Source organism: Eumetopias jubatus, unplaced genomic scaffold (genome assembly GCF_037043125.1).
Source record: "Eumetopias jubatus isolate StellerSeaLion01/CBP00866 unplaced genomic scaffold, mEumJub1_p1.0 scaffold_4, whole genome shotgun sequence".
NCBI classification, from domain to species: domain Eukaryota; kingdom Metazoa; phylum Chordata; class Mammalia; order Carnivora; family Otariidae; genus Eumetopias; species Eumetopias jubatus.
In genome coordinates, this window is record NW_028274810.1 from 185,382,679 (window position 1) to 185,402,094 (window position 19,416).

A 19,416-nucleotide genomic window follows, 5' to 3' on the forward strand; every position below is an offset into this window, starting at 1 on the left:
TCTAACATTCTTTTTTTTTCTTTAATTTTTTATTGTTATGTTAATCACCATACATTACATCATTAGTTTTTGATGTAGTGTTCCATGATTCATTGTTTGTGCATAATACCCAGTACTCCACACAGAACATGCCCTCTTTAATACCCACTACCAGGCTAACCCATCCCCCCACCCCCCTCCCCTCTAGAACCCTCAGTTTGTTTTTCAGAGTCCATCGTCTCTCATGGTTCATCTCCCCCTCTGATTTACCCCCCTTCATTCTTCCCCTCCTGCTATCTTCTTCTTTTTTTTTTTTTCCTTAACATATATTGCATTATTTGTTTCAGAGGTACAGATCTGTGATTCAACAGTCTTGCACAATTCACAGCGCTCACCATAGCACATACCCTCCCCGGTGTCTATCACCCAGCCACCCATCCCTCCCCTGCCTCCCCACTCCAGCAACCCTCAGTTTGTTTCCTGAGATTAAGAATTCCTCATATCAGTGAGGTCATATGATACATGTCTTTCTCTGATTGACTTATTTCACTCAGCATAACACCCTCCAGTTCCATCCATGTTGTTGCAAATAGCAAGATCTCATTCCTTTTGATGGTTGCATAATATTCCATTGTATATATATACCACTTCTTCTTTATCCATTCATCTGTCGATGGACATCTTGGCTCTTTCCACAGTTTGGCTATTGTGGACATTGCTGCTGTAAACATCGAGGTGCACATACCCCTTTGATTCCCTACATTTGTATCTTTGGGGTAAATACCCAGTAATGCAATTGCTGGATTGTACGGTAGCTCTATTTTTAACTGTTTGAGGAACCTCCATACTGTTTTCCGGAGTGGCTGCACCAACTTGCATTCCCACCAACAGTGTAGGAGGGTTCCCCTTTCTCCGCATCCCCACCAACGCCTGTCATTTCCTGACTTGTTAATTTTAGCCATTCTGACTGGTGTGAGGTGGTATCTCATTGAGGTTTTCATTTGGATTTCCCTGATGCCGAGTGATGTTGAGCACTTTTTCATGTGTCTGTTGGCCATTTGGATGTCTTCTTCGGAAACAATGTCTGTTCATGTCTTCTGCCCATTTCTTGATTGGATTATTTGTTCTTTGGGTGTTGAATTTGATAAGTTCTTTATAGATTTTGGATACCAGCCCTATATCTGATATGTCGTTTCAAAATATCTTCTCCCATTCTGTCGGTTGTCTTTTGGTTTTGTTGACTGTTTCTTTTGCTATGCAAAAGCTTTTTATCTTGATGAAATCCCAATGGTTCATTTTGGCCCTTGCTTCCCTTGCCTTTGGCGATGTTTCTAGGAAGAAGTTGCTGAGGCTGAGGTCGTAGAGGTTGCTGCCTGTGTTGTCCTTTAGGATTTTGATGGACTCCTGTCTCACGTTTAGGTCTTTCAACCATTTTGAGTCTATTTTTGTGTGTGGTATAAGGAAATGGTCCAGTTCCATTCTTCTGCATGTGGCTGTCCAGTTTTCCCAACACCATTTGTTGAAGAGACTGTCTTTTTTCCATTGGACATTCTTTCCTGCTTTGTCAAAGATTAGTTGACCATAGAGTTGAGGGTCCATTTCTGGGCTCTCGATTCTGTTCCATTGATCTATGTGTCTGTTTTTGTGCCAGTACCATACTGTCTTGATGATGACAGCTTTGTAATAGAGCTGGAAGTCCGGAATTGTGATGCCACCAGCTTTGCTTTTCTTCTTCAACATTCCTCTGGCTATTTGGGGTCTTTTCTGATTCCATGCAAATTTTAGGATTATTTGTTGTATTTCTTTGAAAAAAAGTGGATGGTATTTTGATGGGGATTGCATTGAATGTGTAGATTGCTCTAGGTAGCATTGACATCTTCACAATATTTGTTCTTCCAATCCATGAGCATGGAACATTTTTCCATTTCTTTGTGTCTTCCTCAATTTCTTTTATGAGTATTTTATAGTTTTCTGAGTACAGATCCTTTGCCTCTTTGGTTAGAGTTATTCCTAGGTACCTTTTGGTTATGGGTGCAATTGTAAATGGGATTGACACCTTAATTTCTCTCTCTTCTGTCTTGTTAGTGTATAGGAATGCCACTTATTTCTGTGCATTGATTTTATATCCTGCCACTTTACTGAATTCCTGTATGAGTTCTAGCAGTTTTGGGGTGGAGTCCTTTGGGTTTTCCACATAGAGTATCATATCATCTGCAAACAGTGAGAGTTTGACTTCTTCTTTGCCGATTTGGATGCCTTTGATTTCTTTTTGTTGTCTGATTGCTGTGGCTAGGACCTCTAATACTATGTTGAATAGCAGTGGTGATGGTGGACATCCCTGCTGCGTTCCTGACCTTAGGGGGAAAGCTCTCAGTTTCTCCCCATTGAGAATGATATTCGTTGTGGGTTTTTCATAGATGGCTTTTATGATATTGAGGTATGTACCCTCTATCCCTATACTCTGAAGAGTTTTGATCAAGAAAGGATGCTGTACTTTGTCAAATGCTTTTTGTACATCTGTTGAGAGGATCATATGATTCTTGTTCTTTCTTTTGTTAATGTATTGTATCACGTTGATTAATTTGCAGATGTTGAACCAACGTTGGAGCCCAGGGATAATTCCCACTTGGTCGTGGTGAATAATCCTTTTAGTGTACTGTTGGATCCTATTGGCTAGTATTTTGGTGAGAATTTTGGCATCCATGTTCATCAGGGATATTGGTCTGTAATTCTTTTTGATGGGGTCTTTGTCTGGTTTGGGGATCAAGGTAATGGTGGCCTCATAAAACGAGTTTGGAAGTTTTCCTTCCATTTCTATTTTTTGGATCAGTTTCAGAAGAATAGGTATTAATTCTTCTTTAAATGTTTGGTAGAATTCCCCTGGGAAGCCATCTGGCCCTGGGCTTTTGTTTCTTGGGAGATTTTTGATGACTGCTTCAATTTCCTTAGTGGTTATAAGTCTGTTCAGGTTTTCTATTTTTTCCTGGTTCAGTTTTGGTAGTTGATACATCTCTAGGAATGCATCCATTTCTTCCAGGTTATTTAATTTGCTGGCATATAGCTGCTCATAATATGTTTGCATTTCTTTGGTGTTGGTTGTGATCTCTCCTCCTTCATTCATGGTTTTGTTGATTTGGGTCATTCTCTTTTCTTTTTGATAAGTGTGGCCAGGGGTTTATCAATCTTGTTAATTCTTTCAAAGAACCAGCTCCTAGTTTCGTTGATCTCTTCAACTGTTCTTTTGGTTTCTATTTCATTGATTTCTGCTCTTATCTTTATTATTTCTCTTCTCCTGCTGGGTTTAGGCTGTATTTGCTGTTTTTTCTCTAGCTCCTTTAGGTGTAGGGTTAGGTTCTGTATTTGAGACCTTTCTTGTTTCTTGAAACAGTCTTGTATTGCTATATACTTTCCTCTTAGGACTGCCTTTGCTGCGTCCCAAAGATTTGGAACAGTTGTGTTTTCATTTTCATTGGTTTCCATGAATTTTTTAAATTATTCTTTGATTTCCTGGTTGACCCATTCATTCTTTAGTAGGATGCTCTTTTGCCTCCATGTATTTGAGTTCTTTCCGACTTTCCCCTTGTGATTGAGTTCTAGTTTCAAAGCATTGTGGTCTGAAAATATGCAGGGAATAATCCCAATCTTTTGGTACCGGTTGAACCTGATTTGTGACCTAGGATGTGATCTCTTCTGGAGAATGTTCCATGGGCATTAGCGAAGAATGTGTATTCCGTTGCTTTGGGGTGGAATGTTCTGAATATGTCCGTGAAGTCAATTTGGTCCAGTATGTCATTTAAAGTCTTTATTTCCTTGTTGATCTTTTGCTTAGATGATCTGTCCATTTCAGTCAGGGGGGTGTTAAAGTCCCCCGCTAGTATTGTATTGTTGTCAATGTGTTTCTTTGCTTTTGTTATTAATTGGCTTATATAATCGGCTGCTCCCATGTTAGGGGCATAGATATTTAAATTGTTAGATCTTCTTGTTGGATTGACCCTTTAAGTAGGATATAGTGTCCTTCCTCATCTCTTTTTACAGTCTTTGTTTTAAAATCTAATTTGTCTGATATAAGGGTTGCCACCCCAGCTTTCTTTTGGTGTCCATTAGCATGGTAAATGGTTTTCCACCCCCTCACTTTCAATCTGGGGGTGTCTTTGGGTCTAAAATGAGTCTCTTGCAGACAGCATATTGATGGGTCTTGCTTTTTAATACAATCCGATAGCCTGTGTCTTTTGATTGGGGCATTTAGCCCATTTACATTCAGGGTAACTATTGAAAGGTATGAATTTAGTGCCATTGTATTGCCTGTAAGGTGACTGTTACTGTATATTGTCTGTGTTCCTTTCTGGTCTATGCTACTTTTAGGCTCTCTCTTTGCTTAGAGGACCCCTTTCAATATTTCTTGTAGGGCTGGTTTCGTGTTTGCAAATTCCTTTAGTTTTTGTTTGTCCTGTAAGCTTTTTATCTCTCCTTTTATTTTTAATGACAGCCTAGCTGGATATAGTATTCTTGGCTGCATATTTTTCACATTTAGTTCTCTGAATATATCATGCCAGTCCTTTCTGGCCTGCCAGGTCTCTGTGGATAGATTGGTTGCCTAATGTTTCTACCATTATAGGTTACATATCTCTTCTCCCAAGCTGCTTTCAGGATTTTCTCTTTGTCTCTGAGACTTGTAAGTTTTACTATTAGGTGTCGGGGTGTTGACCTATTTTTATTGATTTTGAGAGGGGTTCTCTGTGCCTCCTGGATTTTGATGCCTGTTTCCTTCCCCCTATTAGGGAAGTTCTCTGTTATAATTTGCTCCAATATACCTTCTGCCCCTCTCTCTCTTTCTTCTTCTTCTGGGATCCCACTTAGTCTAATGTTGTTTCATCTTATGGTATCGCTTATCTCTCGAATTCTGCCCTCGTGATCCAGTAGTTGTTTATCTCTCTTTTTCTCAGCTTTTTGATTGTCCATCATTTGGTGTTTTGTATCGCTGATCCTCTCTTCTGCCTCATTTATCCTAGCAGTTAGTGCCCCCACTTTTGATTGCACCTCATTAATAGCCTTTTTGATTTTAATTTGGTTAGATTTTAGTTCTTTTATTTCTCCAGAAAGGGTTTCTCTGATAACTTCCATGCTTTTTTCAAGCCCAGCTAGTATCTTTAAAATCATGATTCTGAACTCTAGGTCTGACATCGTACTAATGTCCGTATTGAGTAGGTCCCTGGCAGATGGTACTATCTCTTGTTCTTTTTCTTGAGGTGATTTTTTTCCTCTTGTCATTTTGTCCAGAGGAGAATAGATGAATGAGAGAACAAAATGCTAACAGGGTAACAACATCCCCAGAAAATATACTCCAAACAAATCAGAAAAGACCTGAAACCAGGGGAGAAGAAAGGGAAAGAAAGAAAAAAGTAAAAGAAAAAGATAAAAACAAACAAAAACAGAACATGATCAGATATGATCAGGCTGGTGCAGAGATCAGTGCCACACACTAGATTTTGGGTGTATTTTGATCTGTTAGAAGAACGTGCCTCCAAAATTTTAAAGAAAGAAAGACTTATATATATACAAAATAAGGGTTGATACGATGAAGGGATGGAATATGACTGTAAAGATGAAAATTATAAAAAATTTTATAAAAGGAATTGATAAGAAGTTGTTTGAAAAAGGGAGGATTTAAAAAAAAGGGGGGAGAGAATGTGATCAGGCAGGAGACTAGAACAAAGCCATACACTAGAGATTTAGGGTATATTTTGATATGTTAGAAGAAACTGTATCTCAAAATTTTAATGAGAGAACAACTTATATATATATATGCCTAAAATAAGGGTAACTAGTATGAAGGGATAGAATATGACTCTAAAAATGAAAAATAAAAATGTTTTTTTAAAAAAAGGGATTGATAAGATCTTGGTTGAAAAAGGGAAAAAGAAAAATAAAAAAAAAAACAGTTGAAAAAATTAAGTTTGAAAGACCAAAGAATCATGGTAGAAAAGCCATGAATTCTATGTTCAGCATTCCCCTAGCGGTGGAGTTCTGCCATTCTCATTGATGGGTAAACTTGGTCTTGGCTGGTTTTTCTTGCTGATCCTGTGGTGGAGGGGCTGTTGCTCCGGTTCCCAAATGTTTTTGCCGGAGGCAGAATTGCCCCGCCCTTGTCCTCTGGGCTAAGTAATCTGCTAGGGTTTGCTCTTGGGAGCTTTTGTTCCCTGCAAGCTTTCCCTACAGCTTTGGAGGACGAGAGTGAAAATGGCGGCCTCCCAATCTCTGCCTCGGAGGAGCCGAGAACTCGGCCCCGCTCCTCAGTGAGCCCCAAGAGAAAAGCAGTCCATCACTCCCGTCTCCCCGTCTGTGGCTGAACTCCGTGCTCACCTGGCCTGTGACTGAGTGTTTCTATCTCTGGCACCCGACTTGGTGTGGAGTCCCCAAAGCCAGCAGATCCCTGCAGTGTGCTCCCGCGCCGCTCCTCCCTGGGGAGGAAGGGGAGTCTCCCTGGATCTGCCGCTTGTTGGGTCCCTGCTGGAGGAGCAGCGGCCCGACTGTGCCGCGGATCACAATTTATGGCAACTGTGAGCTGAGAGCCCGCGCCTCGGCTCTCTCTGCAGTGGGCTTCCCCGCTCTGATACCCAGGAGCGCTGCTGCACTCAGGCACCCCTGGTCTTTCTGTGACCCTGAGGGTCCTGAGACCACACTGTCCCGCGAGTGTTCCACCCCCCACTTAGCCACTGGAGCGAGTCACTCAGCAGACCCGCCTTCTAAAAGTTCTGATTTTGTGCTCTACTGCTGTGTCACTTGCCAGAAGCGGCCGCTGGAGTCCCCCTCCCCCATCGTCTATCCTCCCGAATATCCCCTCAGATTCACTTCTCCGCATGTCCTACCTTCCAGAAAGTGGTCGCTTTTCTGTTCAGAGAGTTGTTGCTATTCTTTTCTTCAATCTCCTGTTGAGTTCGTAGGTGTCCAGAATGGTTTGATCCCTATCCAGCTGAATTCCTGGGACCAGATGAAATCCAGGTCTCCTACTCCTCCGCCCTCAATTTCTAACATTTTTTAATTCTTTGAACGTATAAAAAAGAAAATCTATTTGGGATTTGGTTTGGACTGCTTAAATCTATTAAAGGAAAAATAAATGTTTAAATCTTCATTTAGGGGGCGCCTGGGTGGCTCAGTTGGTTAAGCAACTGCCTTCAGCTCAGGTCATGATCCTGGAGTCCCGGGATCGAGTCCCACATCGGCCTCCCTGCTCAGCAGGGAGTCTGCTTCTCCCTCTGACCCTCTTGCCTCTCGTGCTTTCTATCTCTCATTCTCTCTCTGTCAAATAAATACATAAAATCTTAAAAAAAAAAGATTTAAATCTTCATTTAGTACTACATAGACTCATTTGAAAATATTTTTCAGCAATTTGCCTGCCCTGGTTTAGAATTACTAGGTATAATAAATATATGAAATACTGAGGTATTCAGAAAATGGGTGGGTCTTTTAAAAGGAAATTACTTTAAAAATGCATTTCAAAAAAATCTTTAGTATTCATATTAACCTAAGTTTGAGATGTTTAAAATGCCTTGTGTTTTATACAGTAGAAGATAAATTGTATAAGACAACTGGGACCTTGTCTGATCATTTCAGAGTTTATAATCCTAAGGGGTCCCTTAACATCACAGCATGTTATTTGCGGCTCAGTAGATTTCACCATTACCATGCACTGTGCTCTGTGGCAGGTTGTTTGTCAGTTATTAAAAAGACATAATATAAAAACATTCATTACAAAACATTCCTAGAAAAATGTTACTTGAATGCTTCCACAGTTGAGACTCCCACATGAGCAATCTTCTGTTTTCTGTTAATGATACATTTTCAAACATTTAAGATATGGCTTCCCAGTGGTGTTTTATTAAATATTAATTATATACTATTCTACTAATGTCAAATATAATGCACTGATTTTTATAATAGAAATTGGAGATATTAATTCAACTTGATCGAACCATGTACTGAGCTAATATTTTTTTCCAAGGACCGGGGATGGGTTTTTGCCAGGTAGGTAAAACTTCTAATCCTCTTGTGACTAATTACATTTATTTGTGAAATACTGATTTGGGATTGGAATTAGAATCTGCATTTTATTACCTTCATGGAAGACCATGAAGTTGACTCTTTGGTACAGTAATGAGGACATGGTTTTATTAATATCGTGCTTTAACCATCAGCTGAGTCTATGTGAGACATATATTTTGGGAGCCACAGGCAGGTATGGGTTGGAATAAGACCCCTAGAAGCTATCAGAGCCCAAATATAACATGATGAGTCACTTGACCATATTTGGATTTTTATTTACATGGACTAATCTTTCTTGAGCTGCAAATATTTGTCATTCCTTCTCTATTATTTTATGGTAAGTATTTAAATGAAAGTAATTTGGTTGCATTCAAATACAAGTGATTATAGCAACCACTGGCATTTATTCCATTAAAACAAAATTGTGACTGTAAGGCGATCACATTTCCAGGATTAAGCTATTCTGTTTCTGTTTTTCTCTCTAAATAGTTAACACAAATTATGCGAACTGGACAAAACACTTGGGAAAGTAAAAACATCCTTGCTGTTTCATTTGCTCCACTTGTACAACCAAGTAAGAATGATAATGGCAAACCAGATTCTGTAGGACTCCGTAAGTAATCGTTGGTCCTTTCCGATTGAAGTGTGACTTAGATTGTTCAACTCTTATGCTTAGAATTTAATGGACTATATAATTATGAAGAATTAAATAGGCAGTAATATATTCAATAGATTTATTCAACTTTTTTATGGAGGCAGGTTAAAGCCCCTATCTTGTACCAGGTGCTGTTAGCTGCCTTCATGGACATATGAAAAGAAGGGGCAGGTCAAAGAAAACATGAATTTATTATAGTTGTGAATTTATTAATTATATTAAATTGTTGGCATTTTCTATACAGAAGGACAGCAAATGCAAAAGCCTTTATTTGGGCTGAAAAGAGCTTGGTTTTTTCAAGACCAGAAATAAGTTTCAGGGTAGCTCATTGGCTAGAATGTAGAAGATTGATTATACAAGACTTTTCTTATACTCAAAGGGAAAATCAGTGTTGGTGTGGACAGAGTTGTTTGAAGGTAGAAAAATAGTAGACTACATGGAAGATGGTGGTAGAGAAAAAAGGAGTATGTAAAATTTTGCCTTGGATAGCTATCTGAGTGATGGTACCATTTATTGCTGTTTGCAAGACTGGCAATGGAATAGTTTGGAAATAGGTGTAGAAAGATGAGATATTTTATTCTGGCCATGTTTGAGTTGGCATGCACAGGTCAGGTAGTCGAGTAGGTATAAACCTACTGTGTGAGGGAGGTATAAATTAATCCTCAATGTAAAAATGGCCTTTTAAGCTATAAGAATAGATGAGAGCACTTGCGGGAGAGTGAGGAGAGGTGTTTGTGTTAGAAACCAAGAAAAAACATTTCAGGGAGAGGGGAGTGATCCACTTACTGCAGCTGAAAGACGAAAAGAGGTGAGAGTAGTATTAGGTTTGTGATTTATCATGATTTTGGAAATCACTAAATAAAGTTCTGTACCAAAAATGAAGTTTACCATGGTAGACTTCTTCCTTTAATTTGCTTTTTAAATGAATTTATTTCTGAGGAACCTGGATTTTTATTTAATTTTATTTTCATTTCATTTTACCCTCTTTTGAACTTTATGATTTTTGTGGTCTGTTTTTCCCTGTTTAGGTTCTTAACCAATGGAGAGATGGATTTGGCGGGGAGATAGCTAGGAATTGAAATGTCAGTTTTATCACCTACCAAAGTAGGTGGGGGGGAATATGGCTTAGGTCTGCACATTAAATTATTTTCTCCCTCCTTTTTCCAAACATTAGAATTACAGGTTATTTATGACAGTTTTCTTTACCTATCCATAACTGGTTAGAGAGTCATAAAGAGAAGTAATGAAAACAATGCTGTGACACTGTTTGGTCTTGACAATGGCCTAACTTAACCATTAGCATGATGTGTACCTGTAGAGATATTAGAAGTGTCCTTACAGAGGGCCCTGTAGATTTCTGTGCATCAGGCATTTAGGTGTTTTTCTTTCTAACAGACACTGTTGTAGCCTGAGCATTCCTCTTTATCTGACAGTTTTCCTACTTTAGTGTCCTTTAGAAGAGTGTAGGTTGTAAATGTGGTTTTACAGTGACATAATTATGAATGGCATGGATGATGATATGTTATAAATGGGCAGTTTTCATTCTCAGTTTAAGGATGTCAATACAAATAGATCTAGGTAGTTCCTTGGTTGCGTTGATTGACATGACTGTGAGTGTAGAGTAGGGATAAATTTTGGTTAAAAAAAGGATAAAATGGAAGACAAGCCTAAATGAAAAAAAAAATTCATCATGCCTCTAAAATATTTACAGGTGAAATGATCTGTCTAACTTTTCATCAGAATAATGTGGTGGGGATGGAAATAGGAAATGGCAGTGTTGATGAAGGAAGATTGGCTAGAAGGGATGGTTGTTGAAGCTGAGTGTCCGGTACATGGGGTTCCTTATACTATTAACTGTCTTGTGTATACTTGAAAGTTTCTAATAAAAAGAAAAAAAAATTATCAGCTCCAAAAGGAATTTATAAAAATGAGTCAGGAATTGTGATTTTGTAAAAAAATAAAGCTTCACTATGAATAATTTTCACAGAATGAAAAATGTTCTGAAAATATTGTTTGTCAAAATTTAATAAGATGTTTGGAGAATAAAACAAGTTTCCTCTTCTGTTAAAATTGCTTTCTGTTTAGAGAACATTATTTCATTAATTATAGAGGGTTAAAATAAGAATGTTAGCAAAAATAAAAACAACTGAAAACATACACGTGTAAATTTTTTGCCAAATATATTTTGTGGCTGTGAAATTGCCACATTTAGTAACATAAACAGTTACTAAATGTAATTATCACTTTTTCTCAGGTTTATTTGTCTCTACTTTTGATTCAACTTAAAGTCCTCTTTCTTTTTTGGGGGGGTATACAAACTGCTTTAACTTCAGGGTAGGCCCTTTAGAAAGGGGTGAAAGGAAAAAGGAAAAAAACTCTATACCAACTAAAGGAAAACTGTTTCCTCTACACACCAGCCATTGAACACTTCTTTCTGTATTCCAGATCTGTGGGTTTTTCCACACCAAGCAATTCTCCAATTCTTTGCGGACACCAACTAGGTGTCCTGTGACCTAACTCCATTCTGACACTAACCCGTGTTAGCATAGACCCTAAAGGTTAAAGGGCTCTATCCCATAAGGCTGCCCCCTCCTCCTCCAGCTGGAGACACCAATCACAAGTACAGGTTTTCATCTGTGTTTCTGATTGCCTGGCTGTAAATCAGAAACTCCCATGACCCCTTTCTAGAGTTTGATAATTTGTTAGAGCGGTTCACAGAACCAGGAAAACAGTTTACTTACTAGATACCAGGTTTATTATCAAAGTATCCAACACAGAAACAAAAACAGATGGAATTGACATATGAAGGGTTTATGTTCATCAGCCCAGAAGCTCTCTGAACTCTTTCAATTAAGGCTTTTTATGGAGGTTTGATTGATTAAATCATTGGCCATTTATGATTAATTCAACCTCCAGCCCCTTTTCCCCTCCCAGAGGGTGCTAGTGAAAGCCCCAATCCTCCAAGCACATGGTTGGTTCCCTGCCAACCAGCCCAGCATCCTCAGGGGCTTACCAAAAGTCACCTCATTAACATAAACTCAGGTGTGGTTGGAAGAAACCTGTTACGCTTTTATCACTTACGTAATTCCAAGTGTTTTCAGAGCTCTGTGTCAGGAATGGGAAGCCAAATGGATATTTCTTGTTAATAAATCACAAGGGACAAACGAAACTTCAGAAACCGTGGCACTAAACCACCTGAGCTATATGAAGTTGCTGTTTCTGTCGCCTAAAAAATGACCCCAAATCATCACTTTTGTGCGTTTGACCAAAATATAATGCCCTTTTCAATCTTTGTTAATAAATGGAAGTACTGACTGCTAGGTTCCTATGAAATCTTAATAGAGACTACCTTTTGGGAAACGAATAGAGCTTACACGTGTGTGTGTTAGAGATAACCTTAATTATAATTTTGGAGTGAAAGCTTCAATTCAAAATAAAATTTTAAAAGCAGTCAGGATTAGCATTGTCTAGTCCACTAAATCCTTATCTCATAACTGGAAGCATTAGAAACAAGGGAGTGTTAAAGAATAGAAAATATGGGGGACTTTTGAATAGCTAGTGCTGAGAATTATCTACAAGTTTTTGTATCATTCAGAAAAACTTAAATGCAGCTCATGTGGGTACTATCTTAGGACTTAAGGGAAGTCTGAATCTTTTCCATTGTGGATCTAGTTGGTTCTTTATGAAGTTCAGGTATTCTGACAGTTTAGGATTGAAAGGTTCATCATTCTAACAGTGTCCTTGGAATAACAGTGTTGCAGAGTAGGAACATAATTAAGGTGTGAAAAGAGAGTACCAAAAATGTAAGAGAGGTTTAAGAATAAAGACCAGCCAAAAAGACTAATTATAGCTCTGTTTCTTAGCTCTTATAATTCCCAAAACTCTTCTATAGATTTATTCTCCACCAGCTTCCCCTGCCCCTCCTTTTTCAGAGCTTCCTCAGGCATAGGCCTTTCTTCTCTGTCTATACTCCCTATTAGGTGCTCAGGGGGAGGCTGATGGCTCCCACTTTCTGGCAGCCTAAGTCCCAGAGGCATGATTCAGCTGCTTGTGGTTGGGCAGGAGCATAGACTGTGCAGTTAAACACCCATGTTCAGGTCCCAACTCGTGTCACTTATTATGACTTCTGTGACTGGGATCAAGTTATTTCACCTCTGTCTACTTCCTTTTCCTCACTTAGTGTGAAGTGTGTGTTATTGCCTGTAACGTGCTGAAATGGTGCTCAGTATATCACCGTTGTTTTTCTTCCTGAAATCTCCATTCAGGAAATGTAACAGACATTTCAGATTTCATAAAGAACAAAATTGTGATTTTCTTCTCCCCAACTACTCTTCCTCTTTGTCATGTCAATAATTGACCATTAGCACCTGCCTAGTTGCTTGGGCCAAAAATTCTCCTACATCTAATCCCCATCCATCCTGTCTTCAAAATATGTTGCAAATTTGTCCACTTCTCTACGTCTTTACTGACACCCTCCCTTACTCCCATCTGCATCAGAGCATGCTCAGGTCTCAGGTGGATTACTGGAGTGTTCTAGCTGATCTCCTGCTCCCTCTTTTTATGATCCATACTCCATAGAGGAGCCTGAGTGCCATTTTCATTGCATTATGACCCTGCTTTTTAAAAACCTTAAGTAGCTGCATGGCCAATACAAGGCACATTTTTTACCAAGGCCTGCAAGATCAACCCATGATCGTACCTCTTACCGTTTTCTTCCTGCTCTAAACTTCATCTGTACTAGCCTTCTTTCAGCTCCTTGAACATGTTGAGCTCATTTACCTCTTAGGGCTTTGCTATTTCCTCTGCCCCAAGATATTTACATGTCTGTTTCCTCATATCATTTAGATCTTAGCCTAGGCATGACTTCCTCAGGGAGACCGTTTGGACTACCCAGTCAGAAGTAGCTGTACCCCATGTTACTTTCTGTGCCATTGGTGTTTTTTCTCCTATCCTCTTTTTCATAATTATTTTTTATCTACCCCCTCCCCCAAATATAAAATCTCCATAAAAGCAAGGACTTACTTAGTCTGAAGCATCCACTATATGTAAGTGAGTTCTTTAATAGTAGGTGGCATATATTTTAACACATAGGTGTTGAGTGAATGTTAAACAGCTTAAACAGTTTGGGGAGGTAGGCAGAGCAGGTGATATTTTACACATTTCAACATATAAGGGATGAGATCCCACATGTTTTTACTTACCAGTGTTCACAAAACTCTGTCATTGGCAGAAGCAAGACTTGAACTCAGAATGTTCTGTATTGTTTCAGTTTCCATCTCATATAGTTGGGGGCAGGCCCAGGCAGTAGAGCAAACAGTTTCTAACTAAACATGCCCGGTCTGGCTCTTTGGAATTCTTTTCTAGTTCCGGTTTCAGTAGGGAGTTGAAAAAAGACAGTTTGAAGAAAAGGTTTTGTAGTGGGCCACTTAGGTATGTGCTAAGGGATCTTTGAATCAGTCTGAGAAGTCTTCCATGCTGGAGTTTAAAAAAAAAAAAAAACATAAAACAAACTTATCTCAGAGTGTATCTAATTTGTGGTAGGGTCTGGTGTTCAGAACACAGGAAGCACTCTGAGCCTTGGACAGGATGGTGCACTGTGCAGGCCTAGTGCCTACAGGGCCCTGTGAGGAGCACAAAGAGGAAATGCTGTGGCCCCTCACTCCTGGAGCTTATAGTCTGGCAGTAGAGAGAGACCACATACCGAAGAGTTACTAAAGAAGGCAGGATTTCATAGGTATAACAAAAAAGTTTGCAAGGGAAGTATCCAGAAAAGAGTACCAAAAGTAAAGAAATAAAAAAATAGTGAAGATTTTTTAATGCTGTTTAAACTGGAGGAGGGTTATGTTTTATTTTGTTTAGGCATTTGAGAGGGATCCTTGATGACAGTTTTATTTCCGCAGGGATGGAAACTTAGTGGGACTAGAAAATTAATTTCTCTATGTATAAAGTATTGGAACAGGCTACAAAGAAGAGTGTGTGTTCTAGGGCTTATGCGTTCATAGATCTGTGGGAGATGGGAGTGAAATGACGGACCCGATAGGGTACAACTGTGATGTGTTTGATAGAAGTAAACATCAATAACTTAAGGAAATCTGTGGTGTGTTTTTGGGTTATTAAATTGTTTACAGCATGATTTGTGGTGGCCCTTTGCCTATGAACCAGTTCTACTCACTGATTTACAGAGAAAAACTGTGTGTGTGTGTGTGTGTGTGTGTGTGTGTGTGTGTATACGTGTTTTTGGAATAGATCGTTCTCATATGGTTTTCAACATCAAAAAGTATAAGAAATAGATAGTATAAAATCTCTCTTTTATTCTTATCTAACTACTTCATTCTCATGTGATCTGTTTCTAAGTTCGTTCTTATTCTTTCAAAGAATTTTTATGCATATATATGGGGACACACATATCTGTACATAGAAAACTTTCCACTGTCCACAGAATTTAGAATGGTGGCTTGGCAAATAGTAAGCATCTTGAAATCTTTGTTAGATGAAAGTCAGAGTTTTTATACTTTCTGTGTTTTCTAACGTTTGCTAAGAAATACTTGTTCTGCGAAGAAATGAGCAATATATGATGTTTTACTTTTTTATGTTTTATGTGTGTGTGTTTTGTTTTTGTTTTTGTTTTTTTAGCCCCCTGTGCTGTCAGGAATCTCCAGGACTTGGCTCGTATTTATATTCGACGTACACTTAGAAATTTCATAAATGATGAGATGCAGGCCAAGGGGATTCCTCAGAGGGCTCCACCAAAAAGGAAAAGAAAGAGGGTTAAACAGAGAATTAATACTTACGTATTTGTGGGTAATCAGCTTATTCCTCAGCCTCTAGACAGTGAGGAGGATGAAAAAATGGAAGAAGATAACAAAGAAGAGGAAGAGAAAGATCACGGTGAAGCCATGAAGCCCGAGGAGCCACCTCAGAATTTACTGAGAGAAAAAATCATGAAACTCCCCCTCCCTGAATCTTTAAAGGCTTACTTGACATATTTTAGAGAAAAGTAACTTAGATCAAGAAGAAAGAATGCCTACTGATTATTCCTTTAGTCTTGAAAATGTAGCATTTGTTAGGAGTTAAAAGAGAATTCTTTCATCAGAGCGAATTATAGTGGAAAAAGTATAACTTGTTTCTGTCTTAGTAATAAAAAATGACGTATTCAGTAATTAAAAAGAATCCCTTTTATAAAATATATTTTTCTTTAAATCTTGGAAAAAATGCTGTTTTAACTCAGAGTGACTTCAAGAGTGGAATGCAACAATACTCAAGATTTGTGTACTGTAAATCCTTTTCTGATTCCTTACAGATTTGTAGTGGTGAGGCTTACATTTAATTTTGTATAAGGTTAAGTAATTGTTAAGCATATACTGATTTTTGAATTGTAGTTGTTTGCATTTCCTCTATGAAAACTTTCTTACCTAATTAGAAGATCAAATGCTGTGTAGACCCACTTACCTTACTTTGTTGCAATCATTATTACTGAGTTGCTATAGTATTCCGGGCAATATATGAGTGCAATAACAATACAGATACTGAATAATTTAGCTTTAAAAAAAAAAGTTTTATGGAATTCAACAGCACTGCTACTTTTGCTTTTGAATCTATTGCCAAAAGACAGGGGAAACTATCTGCTTCTCTCATAGAGATTTTAAGAGCACATCAAGTGAGTATTAAATAAAAAGTATATACCTAATACAGTTCTTAATTTGTGTGGACCCTTTACATTTTCAGTATTTAAAAATAATGAGGTTATCTTCCTTGCTGGAGTTTTAGAAGATAGTACATTTAAGATTGGTTTTTCTGTTATCCACTGTATAAAGTATTTAGGTTTAAAAAAGAATATCCATTGTTCTGAATGACTGTCGACAGCACAGACAGGGAGTAAACATGGGTAACAGCCTCTTTCTTGAGTTGTGCTCAGAGGCAGGACCAGAGCAGATTTGGTCAGCAGGTGCACTTTAGCAAATGGAACTCCTAGTTCATTTAAATATTTGTCTTTGACAAGGTGGAACTGAGCTAACCTACATTTACTTTGAAATTCATCTTTATGTAGCGTATGAGATAGTCACAGGAATTGTATGTAGATGCCTTTTTGCTTTGAAAATTGTGTTCAGAATCATAGTATAATCTTCGGGACCTATGTTGTGCTTATTTAACTTCTCATGGTGTGTGTGGTTTTTTGTTTTTTGGTTTTTTTTGGTAAAATTATAATGATTTTCACTTTTTTCTTAATATCATAAACTTACACTATCCATCATTTGACTATTAGTTATAGCTTATCAGTGATAAAACAGGTAGTAAATGCCATTGTTGGTTTCTTTTCTTTTCTTTGTTTTCTAGGACCTGAAAACAGTCATTCCTTGTTAAGAAAGTACATAGTGTAACATATTTACTACTTAGTGTCACATGGATTATGTACTTTTTAAAAGGAAAAATTTGAGAGTATCACTACCACCAGCATCACTATTGCAGTAGTTGATCAAATATGTTTAAGGAAATCCAATTAATGTATATAGTAAAAATGATTATTATCTCTTGAAAGATTCAGCTATTAGTAATACATAGATGGTTTCAAAAATCTCAGATCTGGTGATTCTACATATTTAAAAACAAGTGTTTGAAATATTCTAAGTATGAATTCTCCCAAGTAAATGAGGATATTTTAGTAATGGGAAAGATAATTTCATGGAAGTTATTTATTTTATACCAGGGACTGGGGTTAGGGGCTAGGGTTTGGAGTTGTGTATATCTCCACAATTTTTTTTTTTTTAGATGATTACTAAGCTGTTACTGTTAAGAAATGTCCCATCTCATTTCTATCAAGGAAAAAAAAATAGTTTTATACAGTTGTCACTTGTTAAGAATGTTCATTTTATTTAAAATTGTTAGTTTTAGAGGTTTAATATCAAGTTCCCAATGCCCACATATTTTTATCTAGCACCCTTCCCCTGGCTGCCCTCTACACACTTTGTTGGTTTTGGAGCTAGTGTCCAGTTATGTAAACATACATATTCTAAATGATGATTTTACCGTTCAAAAGAGAGTTTTTGTTAAGGATATATTTGAAGATTGACTTGTTCATATGGTCTCTTATTCTGTTGACCTTAGTAAAGTGTACAGTAGATTTTCATGATCATTACATATTTTTTGTCATTGAAATGTATCTTTTGTGTTTTTAAATGCAATTCATTCATTTTACAGTTGTGACTTTATTATTGACTTTAAATAAAGAAGTAGAAATAAAAAATGAAAGTTCAAGTGAAAAGCCCTTTTATCTATTAATGGGAATATATTAGAATGATTAAGAATCTTTGTGTTTGTGTTTATATTTTAATGAATTCACAGTTACTTGAGGATGGTCAATTATGCTTTATAGGTGGAAAAGTAGCAAATAAAGGTTAAGTAAAATTAATTGAAAATGATGAGGAATATATTCATGGAATTTTAGCAGCCAGATAAAACAATAGAAATAATCTAATCTAGTTTTTATTTTATTTTATTTTACAGAGAGAAAGTAGGGCTGGGGAGATAGCATGATTTTCCTAAGTCAGACAGCTAGATGGAAATGGCTTGAAATAGCGTCCAGCATCTGATAAATCCAAGAAACCTTCAGCGGCACCATTACTACCAAGAAGATAATTTAAATCTACATCTCTTATTGGTTGACACATTTGGTTCTAGTCTTAGTAAAGAAAAATGTCATTAAAATAGCATACATAATGGTTAAAATACAAAAAATGTTAAGTGTTGGTTTCTAGCTGTTTGAGAGGATAAAAGTGAAGCAACACCTGTGAAATCATGGGAAGGCTTGGAAAACTATTTTAAATAAACAGTTGCATATAATTAAATTTTGTTCTCCAGTGGCCTGGCTTTCTTTTTTTCTTCTTTTTAATTTAGAAAATCTTAATACACCCATGGATATATGCTTGAAGTATTATATACAGTTGTCCATAATTGGACATCTCATTTCCTTTTGACTGTTGCCACCTCTAAAGCAGTGTAGGTTTTGTTTTTTAAATTTGTTTTTATATTCAGTATAGATGAAGGATATTTAGAAGATATATGCAAAACACAAGGAATAATTCAGTGTACCTATACATACATGTGTGTACCTACTACTAGATTTTGACTTGTGTGCCCCTTCCTAATCTCCTCTTAATTCCTCTCTGGGGTGTTCCTTTTGTGTTTATCGCAACCTTGCCTTTTGCTATAGCTTTAGCACATATGTTTGTATCTCTAAACAATGTATCATTTGGCTTCATACATACTTAACTTTATACAACTGGAATCATACTCTGTATTCTGCAGGTTACTTTTTTCACTCCAGGTTGTCTTTCTGAGATTGTTCCATGTTGTATATAGTTAAGTTACATCCGCAACTCGGTTTAATTATTCATCCTACTGTTGATGGACATTTGTTGTTACATCAAATGGTTTGCTCATCAATATTCTTCAACAGGTCTTGTGACTGTATGTGTGCAAGAGTCTTCATAGAGTGTACATCTAGGAGTAGAATTACTGGATCATAGAATACGTTCATACTCACTTTCACTAGGTGGTGCAGATTTATTTCCCCAAAATAGTATAACATTATGTTCCTTCCTATAGTGTTTAAACATTCCAGTTATTCCATAATCTCACCTACATTTGATAGCGGTTTTGCCTATTTAGTAGTGTGAAGTGTTATAGAGGCTTTGTTTCTTATTAAGGAGGTTTTGTACCTTTTTGAGTGTTTCTTGGTTTTAGGT

The 19,416-nt window shown here is 37.4% G+C and overlaps 1 protein-coding gene across 3 annotated transcripts in view; it reads left to right on the top strand.

The window, feature by feature from the left end:
- The window catches only part of PCMTD1 (protein-L-isoaspartate (D-aspartate) O-methyltransferase domain containing 1), a 69,748-nt gene extending 51,232 nt beyond the window's left edge, over positions 1-18,516 (top strand). For 2 of the 3 annotated variants that reach the window (XM_028118979.2, XM_028118982.2), the window contains 2 exons: positions 8,509-8,632; positions 15,308-18,516. In XM_028118979.2, coding sequence (XP_027974780.1) covers positions 8,509-8,632; positions 15,308-15,675 — 492 coding nt within the window. In that variant the 3' untranslated portion in view covers positions 15,676-18,516. The remainder of the gene's footprint in view (positions 1-8,508; positions 8,633-15,307) is intronic. The other variant, XR_015768109.1, reaches the window with a different exon arrangement.
- Positions 18,517-19,416: the final 900 nt, after the last annotated feature.